General features: G+C 32.7%; 1 protein-coding gene across 1 annotated transcript; it reads right to left on the bottom strand.

The window, feature by feature from the left end:
• Nucleotides 1–3,247: 3,247 nt before the first annotated feature.
• On the bottom strand, nucleotides 3,248–6,782 carry LOC119605447 (pickpocket protein 28). Its single transcript, XM_037958563.1, has 9 exons — nucleotides 6,648–6,782; nucleotides 6,383–6,589; nucleotides 6,055–6,315; nucleotides 4,991–5,251; nucleotides 4,727–4,931; nucleotides 4,526–4,665; nucleotides 4,324–4,454; nucleotides 3,678–3,936; nucleotides 3,248–3,614 (listed from the first exon to the last, which is right to left on the bottom strand). Exons 1-9 carry the CDS (start codon nucleotides 6,689–6,691, stop codon nucleotides 3,359–3,361), a joined length of 1,764 nt encoding a protein of 587 aa, XP_037814491.1. The 5' UTR covers nucleotides 6,692–6,782; the 3' UTR covers nucleotides 3,248–3,358.
• Nucleotides 6,783–10,841: the final 4,059 nt, after the last annotated feature.

Genomic DNA, 10,841 nt, shown 5'->3' with positions numbered 1-10,841 from the left:
TCAGAGGTTGTCTTCGAGTTTTGCTCTTATCTCCGTTATTTATGGAGAGATTTGGCTGTTTTTAAATAAGAAACTTCTCAAAAGCATGTATCATAGAATTATTGAAGATTTAGATCCCAGAGATATCTAGAGTCTTTAGAAAATTGATTTTAACAGACAGACAGACAGACGGACATGGCTTAATCGACTACGCGGAAAAATCGAGGTATTTAGAAATTTCAAAATTGATGTATTTCAAAAATAATTTTTAAAGCCCTTTTAGATTGGACCTTTCAATAAATGTGGTTTGTTACATCAACATATGGATGAAAGTATAAGTATTTTTTATGTAAAATACTTATTTTCAAAGTGCATGTATGTATGTATAGGTTTTACTCTAACAGTGTAATTTTACATTATTGATTTCACATATGAACTCACACTTTATATCCCTCATGACTATGGTGACGTTTATAGTCTTGTTATTGTCTACACTTGACTTGAATTTAACGGCTACAAAAAAATCATAATAGAATTAAATTGGAAATCTCTTTACAAAACTTTTTCTATTTCAGAACACTAATTCTGAGTTAAATCTCCTTCCGGGGGAATCGGAATTGTAGTGTTTTAAATCTCAAATTCCTTAATGGATATTTTTAGATTTAGGGTTTTATTCATAAACTTTTATCAAAGATTTATAAATCAAATGTTCATACAAAATTTGTACTATAAACCTTTGATAGATTTTTATGAATAAAATGAAAATTTTTGATGTTTTGTCTTAATAGCAATAAAGTTAAATTTTAAGGCCGTATATACAGTTTCGATAACTTTGCATACCCATATAACCCCTTTTCTTTATAGCCCACTTTTATAAATGCATTTATTTCCATAATAAAACTGTTCTTTATAAAAGTCTAAAAGCAAATTGTTGCTTCGTCATTTGGCAGTAAATGTTGTAAATTAAAAGTAATATGTAATGTCACAAAAAATATGAAATTTAAATAAAAAAAATGCTCTTAAAATAAATGGAAGTACTATGTTTTAATGTTTTAATAATTGTTGACTTTCAAATTTAACAAAGTGACATTTTTAAAACAATTATTAAAATTAGATGAATTATTTATTACAACTATCGCATTATTCAAATAGAGAACAAATTACTTCAGTCATAAATATGATGTCAAAATATTGGTTCGACTAATCGACTGTTTAAAGCAGTAAGCTGAAGAAATTAAATGCAAATATTAATTAAATATGTATGTATGTGTGTGTGTGTGTGCCTCAATCCTTAATATTATATTTATTCTTATAGTTCCTATAAATATAAAATTCCTTCCATTTTCTTTAAAATTTTAATTGACTTTTACGCCATTTCTCCTTTTTAATGTATAAGTAAGTAAATCAAAGACGAAATGCATAAAACCTCTCTCTATAAATCTATTGTTACCAATTTGATAGTATTGTCTAAATATTTGCCTATTTAATTAAGTTAATTCATTTACATTTTCCATTAAATGTTTAGAATAGTAAGTAAATAAATGTATCTGCTAGACAACTATATTATTATAGTATTGTTGGATGTGTAAACTAATACACACACACACTATTCAAAATGTGTACGCAAATGTATGGATATATAAAAGGGTATTAGACTGGCTTCACTTTTAAATCGACCACTTCATAGAAGATATTCACAAATATTATGTATATTTACATTGGATGTACGCAGCTTATTACTAATTCACTGGATGTACCCAGACCTATTCTGATTGATGTTACTCTTATTACAATTTTAAATTTTGACCTCATGGACCCACCAGGGTCATAGTCAGGGGTCTGCAAAGTGGACTTCTCGGATAAGTTATATTTTTGAAAATATCCTATTTCTTCTCCTTATCGAGCATTAAACAAATTTGTGTCCGATTCCAATGAAATTGGACAACATTTCCTCCATACATGAGTTGTCGATGTTTACCTACCCTACACCATTTTTTTTTTTTTTTTTGACAACAGTGTGTCTGTACCACTGTGCAACCGTAATCCCCCCTAGGTCTTTATAGCTCATAATTATCTTAAATGTTCTGGTATCTCTATACAAATTTTCACAACTTAGTTCCTCCGGAGCATGTTACAATCCCGGGAAAAATAGGTGCTACCGTCATCTATAGTCTGCTGGGGCTATAAACTGATGATGATCAAATGCCCGCAGGGCATAGTTTCGGTGTTTATCGTATACCGTATGCTCGGTTAATAGACTGATGCATGGTAAAATCTATAATTCGGGATAAGTTCGGTGCTGTTGCCGAAGTCATCAGATACCCCACATAGGAGTGACTAAGCATTGGTTTTAAATATTTACGATACGGGATAAATATAGGGTTATAAGTGTATCCTCCCGCCCGTATTCCTAGAGTGAGTGTGTCGTATGTTTTTCTCTATGAGTGTGTTGAATGAATAAGAAGTGTACTGTGTTGAATGGTAATGAATGATGGTCCAGATATGTTCAGACCAGACTTAACGCAGTGTGTTCTTCTTGAGTACGAATAAATCCTCGGCTTATTTGATGGATTCGTATTTCGGTCTACCGAATATGTATCTACTTAGGAAGTTAAGAAATTGGATAGCTCGAGTATTTGAGCAGAACCATGTACAAAAATTACCACCGGAGTGTAAGAAGCGCAAATGGGCGGTGGAGAGTCATCAAGTAAGCTCACCCTGTGGTTGAAAAATTTCCACCGTGAAATAAGACCAACACGGCAATCACATTGACTTCTTATCAGAACTTCTATATAAACCTAAATGATACTGTCGAATTTTATGATGATCGGGCCTGATTTGACCTCTTAACTTTTTAGTAAAACTTTTAAAACGCTCTACGTATGCAATGTTATTATTATATTGGGAAATTGTTTGCACAACTAAAGGTATTATAAAATTACTATTCTACACTTTACGAAAATCCTTAGACATAGAATACACACATACAAAGCTATACGAATATTCAAGGATATTTCTCATCTATCTAAAAGATTATAACTCAAAATATTTGTCTTATTGACTTTATATCTTCTAAATAAACACACAAAATTCATATTGTAAAAGTTTTCTTAGAAAATTATTATAAATTAATACAATTCAATAATTGTTACGTTCAATAAGTGTATTTCTTTACCTAAACTAACTTTATTAAGCCGGCAGACAAATCGAATATGTTTAATTTGTGCAGCGAATTGTTATAAAATTTTCATTTTATTTTAAGGGTAAGAATTCATTTTATTAGCTTAGAAAATTAACAAAAACAACTACATATATAAGGCATTTTAAACGTACATATAAACTTACTATGTTTTTCAATTATATAACAAAAAACTTTACTTTAAGCTTTTTTATCATCACCATTTTCCAAAGTTTTCATTTCTTTGCGTTTCTTACGACGCATTTTCAAATTGGTAATTAAACGTACTGTACAGAAATAGATGATCTCTACAATACTTAAAGTGGACACACCCATAAAAAGACCCAAAAGACCTCCACAATTGGCTAGAAAATCGGTGGTGCCATAGAGTTCAGAACGTTTGGAGGTTAAGAATTGGGCTTCTTTAAAGAATATCGATAGGCGAGAACGTTTAGGTCTGTTTTAAAGATATTGCATTATAGGAAATAGAAATGAAACGTTTTTTTTGACAAAAACTTACTCTCCTACATCTGCTTCATTTGAATTGGCTTCATCTTCCCTATTTTTCATTGACAATTGATGATCATAGTCGGCTTGAGATATTTCAGCTTCGTATGCTATTGACGTACAAGATGGCAAACAATTACAACTGGTAGGTCCACGATAATTTTCTCCTGAAGTTGCAATACCCTGTTCAAATTCTCTCATCGATAGTTGATCTTCAGCTTCATTCATACAATTGATTTTACCTGATCCACAAACGGGTGTGTCTTCAGTTCCTGCAAGAAATTATGGATATAATAACACAGGACAACAAAATGTTAAAAAATTCAATATCCAGAGACCAGTATTCCAGATATCGTGTCCTGAAGTTTGAAAATCTGTTATGTCATCTGAAAGTCCAATCTGCCGACGCTGATGTGAGATTTCAAACTTTATGACACTATATCGAGAAACCCTGATTTAATGGATAAATTTTCGGATTTGGTTAGATTCGGATTCAGCGCAGCTCAATCCTTTAGAAAAGAACACTTGATCTCTGGGTTAAAAATGTGTAATTTAAAAGAGATTTATGTGAACTAAAGTAATAAAGATGGGAGTTAGTTATTTAGAAATGTAGGACGATCCTCCCTCCCTCCTCCTCTTTTAAAAGTATATTTACTTACTTGGCATTGAAAATTTTACGCAACCACACATGTGCATTGTGAAATTCGACAAACATTCCAGTTCACAATTATTTTGGGTATAATTCTGAAAATAGCTTAAATAGCGTTCGTTTTGGAAATAACATTGACGTCTGCAAAGAAAAAGGACAAATATATTTTTTCGAAAACTCTTCTAATTCCGCTTGAAGCTTCCATTCCTTACCTGCTAGGCTCATAATGTTGTAAACCATCCGATGTGGTAATAATTTTGGGTTTAATAGCAATTAATACCTCCTGACCAAAGGGTATGCGAAAATATTGTCTCGATGCTTGAGCCATTTCACCGGGTGTGGTTAAAAGAATCTATGAAATATATAACAATAAAATTGACAACAAAATTTCTTTTCATATCAAAATAAAAAACCTTAAATCCTTGCACGGGACCACGACATAAATTATCAAAATCCTCTGCTATTCCACGTAAGACTAAATCCAAACCCGCCTTAGCACCCGGTCCCAACACCCGATGCGGATAGGTTTCTGGCTCAGCATTGTCTTTATAACCCAGCTCAACATTCCAATCTGTACGATTACGTTTCTCCGTTTCGAATTTAAAATCATCTATTAAACTGAAATTGTAAAAAGTTGTGTATTAATTTTCTTTTAGTTTAACAAAATAGCACTTTACCTCTCCGACCTAAAGACTTCTTCGGAACTTAAGGTATTAAAACTATAGCATATTCCATCATCTGTTAGATATTTGTAAAATAGTTGATCACATGTCTGATTAACATTACGCCATCGACACTGTTCAAAAGTTGTACCAAATTGCGGCATAATAGTGCCTAATATATCAATGAGCTCGGAGCCATTAGTTTGATTGAAACCAGTTTGTTCACTGGATAAATGTGCCTCGCATACAAGAAAAGCTGCATCTAAACGATTTTTTCTGAAAGTATGAAAGATCTCTTAAGATATAAATATCTTTAGAAATTACATCCTAACATATAATTCTCGATATATATAATATGTGTAATGGAATGCTAATGTGTTTGTATATCTGAAATCAAGTACGAATCGTGCTCAAATCAAGCCCATTTTGGTATTAATTCAATCTTTTGCATTCCTAAATCAATCTTATATTCATCTAAAATCGTGAATGCATTTGAGGTTAAATTAAAACGAATATTTTCAAAATATGTACATTGTAAGACCACTTTGACCCAAAAACCGATCCGTGCTTGAATCAAGAATTTTGTACTTGGTTTAGGAAAACCGTACTTATCGTACTTCCCAAATCGCTCCGGATAGATTTGAGTTCGGATTACTATTTTTTTTTTTTGGCATAGACTGCTCAATAGTCTAGTCCACACACTAGGCAAAGAACTAATCCATATATTAGTAATTACTCTTTCTCATAGCCTAGACTCGCTTTCATAAGTCTAGTTCTAACACTTGTCCAGAAAATAGTCAATACTCTAGTCCATAGACCAAGCAATACAAAGGGCAATAGATTAGTCAATGCACTAGTCTATATATTAGTCAGTATATTAGTACATATGTAGCCTATTCTATAAGATATTCCATAAATTTGTCAATAGACTAGTACATAGCCTAGTCTGTAAGCCATTCTATAGATTAGTCAATACTCTAGTCCATAGACTAGTCAATACACTATTCCATTAACTAAAAAAACACGCTAGTTAATATTCTATTTAATGCACTAGTCCAAAGTCTATTCCATATACTTACTCTTCTTCTGTTAAGGGTTCCACCGGTTCATTATTTTCCAAATCCTTTGATCTCCAATACATTTCGGTAAAATTAAAAAATCTTTGACGTGATTTGGTTTCCGTACAGACCGTTACCGCCGGAAATGGTATTTGCCAAACGGGTGTGGATTTTTCGGCAAAACTTACTATAACCGGATTATTATTCCATTTCCACCAAATGTTCATGGTCAGCGAAGCACATAGATAAATCGAGAAAACAAATACCATAATCCAAAATAATCTAAAACAAAAACACAACACACAAATTACAATCAAGTATTGAAATCACTTCCAATATCTTGTAGTACCTTTCCAAACAAGGACGTTTTTGTTCACCCAAATATTTAATACCATGTATAGTACTATTGTCACAATATTCCGAAAATATAGCCCAGGCAGCCTGTGAGGGTTTGCCATATTTAATCTGTTGTTTAGTATCCACATCTTCGTCGCTATCAACATCAATTGTTTCTTTGAAAGCTGTAATGGTTTTGGCCATCAACGCTGCACGTTTCCTACAAGGGACGAACACATTATCCTTTTCTTTAAATCCAACATATTTACAAGTTATACCATTGCAGCGATGATTTTGATTCCATACGCTTTACAGGCTCCATCTTGCCTGCCGGAATTATATCCTTTTTAAATTCCTTTCCTTTAGTTTTCTATGCGCCACAAATGATTTTAACACTTCCACTTTGAATTAACAACTATTAATGTGAACTCAGTGTTTGTTCTGTATTTATAGGAGGAAAAAAATCCTTGTAGTTACAGGTGTGGTAGAATTTTTGCCACATTCGCGATAACGCATCATATTACACCTTAGGGATATTTGTGTATTTTGTTGGTAGACAAACTCTTGGGAGATGTTCACTTTTTTGTTGCCCTCGTTTGTTTGTAGTTTTTACTCCTTTTAATTAGCTGAATTAGTCTTATGTTTTTGCACTTATGTATAGAAATGACAACTAGTCTGTCTAAAAGGGTTAATTTGTATGAACTTGAAAAGTAGTTTCGTTATTTAAACACACTTCGCTTACTGGAAGCAAAATGTCGCAATTATCAAAGCATATGTTAAAAAATTTAAATTTCTATATTATATTCTATAGTCTAGTCTAGTCTAGTCTAGTCTATAGTCCATAGTCTAGTCTATAGTCTAGTCTATAGTCTAGTCTATAGTCTAGTCTATAGTCTAGTATAGTCTAGTCTATAGTCTAGTCTATAGTCTAGTCTATAGTCTAGTCTATAGTCTAGTCTATAGTCTAGTCTATAGTCTAGTCTATAGTCTAGTCTATAGTCTAGTCTATAGTCTAGTCTATAGTCTAGTCTATAGTCTATCTATAGTCTAGTCTATAGTCTAGTCTATAGTCTAGTCTATAGTCTAGTAGTCTAGTCTAGTAGTCTATAGTCTAGTCTATAGTCTAGTCTATAGTCTAGTCTATAGTCTAGTCTATAGTCTAGTCTATAGTCTAGTCTATAGTCTAGTCTATAGTCTAGTCTATAGTCTAGTCTATAGTCTAGTCTATAGTCTAGTCTATAGTCTAGTCTATAGTCTAGTCTATAGTCTAGTCTATAGTCTAGTCTATAGTCTAGTCTATAGTCTAGTCTATAGTCTAGTCTATAGTCTAGTCTATAGTCTAGTCTATAGTCTAGTCTATAGTCTAGTCTATAGTCTAGTCTATAGTCTAGTCTATAGTCTAGTCTATAGTCTAGTCTATAGTCTAGTCTATAGTCTAGTCTATAGTCTAGTCTATAGTCTAGTCTATAGTCTAGTCTATAGTCTAGTCTAGTCTAGTCTAGTCTATAGTCTAGTCTATAGTCTAGTCTATAGTCTAGTCTATAGTCTAGTCTAAGTCTAGTCTATAGTCTAGTCTATAGTCTAGTCTATAGTCTAGTCTATCGTCTAGTTTAGTCTAGTCTATAGTCTAGTCTATAGTCAGTCTATAGTCTAGTCTATAGTCTAGTCTATAGTCTAGTCTATAGTCTAGTCTATAGTCTAGTATATAGTCTAGTCTATAGTCTAGTCTATAGTCTAGTCTATAGTCTAGTCCTATAGTCTAGTCATAGTCTAGTCTATAGTCTAGTCATAGTTAGTCTATAGTCTAGTCTATAGTCTAGTCTATAGTCTAGTCTATAGTCTAGTCTATAGTCTAGTCTATAGTCTAGTCTATAGTCTCGTCATAGTCTAGTCTTAGTCTAGTCTATAGTCTAGTCTATAGTCTAGTCTATCGTCTAGTCTATTAAGTCTAGTCTATAGTCTAGTCTATAGTCTAGCTCTAGTCTAGTCTATAGTCTAGTCTATAGTCTAGTCTATAGTCTAGTCTATAGTCTAGTCTATAGTCTAGTCTATAGTCTAGTCTATAGTCTAGTCTTATCGTCTAGTCTATAGTCTAGTCTAAGTCTAGTCTATAGTCTAGTCTATAGTCTAGTCTATAGTCTAGTCTATAGTCTAGTCTATAGTCTAGTCTATAGTCTAGTCTATAGTCTAGTCTATAGTCTAGTCTATAGTCTAGTCTATAGTCTAGTCTATAGTCTAGTCTAGTCTAGTCTATAGTCTAGTCTATAGTCTAGTCTATAGTCTAGTCTATAGTCTAGTCTATAGTCTAGTCTATAGTCTAGTCTATAGTCTAGTCTATAGTCTAGTCTATAGTCTAGTCTATAGTCTAGTCTATAGTCTAGTCTATAGTCTAGTCTATAGTCTAGTCTATAGTCTAGTCTATAGTCTAGTCTATAGTCTAGTCTATAGTCTAGTCTATAGTCTAGTCTATAGTCTAGTCTATAGTCTAGTCTATCTAGTCATCTCTAGTCTATAGTCTAGTCTATAGTCTAGTCTATAGTCTAGTCTATAGTCTAGTCTATAGTCTAGTCTATAGTCTAGTCTATAGTCTAGTCTATAGTCTAGTCTATAGTCTAGTCTATAGTCTAGTCTATAGTCTAGTCTATAGTCTAGTCTATAGTCTAGTCTATAGTCTAGTCTATAGTCTAGTCTATAGTCTAGTCTATAGTCTAGTCTATAGTCTAGTCTATAGTCTAGTCTATAGTCTAGTCTATAGTCTAGTCTATAGTCTAGTCTATAGTCTAGTCTATAGTCTAGTCTATAGTCTAGTCTATAGTCTAGTCTATAGTCTAGTCTATAGTCTAGTCTATCTAGTCTATAGTCTAGTAGTCTAGTCTATAGTCTAGTCTATAGTCTAGTCTATAGTCTAGTCTATAGTCTAGTCTATAGTCTAGTCTATAGTCTAGTCTATAGTCTAGTCTATAGTCTAGTCTATAGTGTAGTCTATAGTGTAGTCTATAGTCTAGTCTATAGTCTAGTCTATAGTCTAGTCTATAGTCTAGTCTATAGTCTAGTCTATAGTCTAGTCTATAGTCTAGTCTACAGTCTAGTCTATAGTCTGGTCTATAGTCTAGTCTATAGTCTAGTCTATAGTCTAGTCTACAGTCTAGTCTATAGTCTAGTCTACAGTCTAGTCTATAGTCTGGTCTATAGTCTAGTCTATAGTCTAGTCTATAGTCTAGTCTACAGTCTAGTCTATAGTCTAGTCTACAGTCTAGTCTATAGTCTAGTCTATAGTCTAGTCTATAGTCTAGTCTATAGTCTACTCTATAGTCTAGTCTATAGTCTAGTCTATAGTCTAGTCTATAGTCTAGTCTAGTCTATAGTCTAGTCTATAGTCTAGTCTATAGTCTAGTCTATAGTCTATAGTCTAGTCTAGTCTAGTCTATAGTCTAGTCTATAGTCTAGTCTATAGTCTAGTCTATAGTCTAGTCTAGTCTATAGTCTAGTCTATAGTCTAGTCTATAGTCTAGTCTATAGTCTAGTCTATAGTCTAGTCTATAGTCTAGTCTATAGTCTAGTCTATAGTCTAGTCTATAGTCTAGTCTATAGTCTAGTCTATAGTCTAGTCTATAGTCTAGTCTATAGTCTAGTCTATAGTCTAGTCTATAGTCTAGTCTATAGTCTAGTCTATAGTCTAGTCTATAGTCTAGTCTATAGTCTAGTCTATAGTCTAGTCTATAGTCTAGTCTATAGTCTAGTCTATAGTCTAGTCTATAGTCTAGTCTATAGTCTAGTCTATAGTCTAGTCTATAGTCTAGTCTATAGTCTAGTCTATAGTCTAGTCTATAGTCTAGTCTATAGTCTAGTCTATAGTCTAGTCTATAGTCTAGTCTATAGTCTAGTCTATAGTCTAGTCTATAGTCTAGTCTATAGTCTAGTCTATAGTCTAGTCTATAGTCTAGTCTATAGTCTAGTCTATAGTCTAGTCTATAGTCTAGTCTATAGTCTAGTCTATAGTCTAGTCTATAGTCTAGTCTATAGTCTAGTCTATAGTCTAGTCTATAGTCTAGTCTATAGTCTAGTCTATATTCTAGTCTATAGTCTAGTCTATAGTATAGTCTATAGTCTAGTCTATAATCTAGTCTATAGTCTAGTCTATAGTCTAGTATAGTCTAGTCTATAGTCTAGTCTATAGTCTAGTCTATAGTCTAGTCTATAGTCTAGTCTAGTCTAGTCTAGTCTAGTCTACAGTCTAGTCTATAGTCTAGCCTATAGTCTAGTCTAGTCTAGTCTATAGTCTAGTCTATAGTCTAGTCTATAGTCTAGTCTATAGTCTAGTCTATAGTCTAGTCTATAGTCTAGTCTATAGTCTAGTCTATAGTCTAGTCTATAGTCTAGTCTATAGTCTAGTCTATAGTCTAGTCTATAGTCTAGTCTATAGTCTAGTCTATAGTCTAGAGTCAATAGTGTAGTCTATAGTCTAGAGTCAA

Source organism: Lucilia sericata, unplaced genomic scaffold (genome assembly GCF_015586225.1).
Source record: "Lucilia sericata isolate MDLA Ls3-8-SP2 unplaced genomic scaffold, ASM1558622v1 Contig000488F_arrow, whole genome shotgun sequence".
NCBI classification, from domain to species: domain Eukaryota; kingdom Metazoa; phylum Arthropoda; class Insecta; order Diptera; family Calliphoridae; genus Lucilia; species Lucilia sericata.
Note: the sequence above shows the minus strand (reverse complement) of the source record. Positions and strands in the feature narration are given on the sequence as shown.

Excerpts from the sequence above, each read along its gene's own strand:
- LOC119605447 (XM_037958563.1), bottom strand. The coding sequence starts at position 6,691 with ATGGAGCCTGTAAAGCGTATGGAATCAAAATCATCGCTGCAATG. Across the intron at positions 6,590-6,647 it reads TCAAAATCATCGCTGCAATG|GAAACGTGCAGCGTTGATGG; the intron begins GTATAACTTGTA and ends CGTCCCTTGTAG. Across the intron at positions 4,932-4,990 it reads GAAGTCTTTAGGTCGGAGAG|TTTAATAGATGATTTTAAAT; the intron begins GTAAAGTGCTAT and ends TTACAATTTCAG.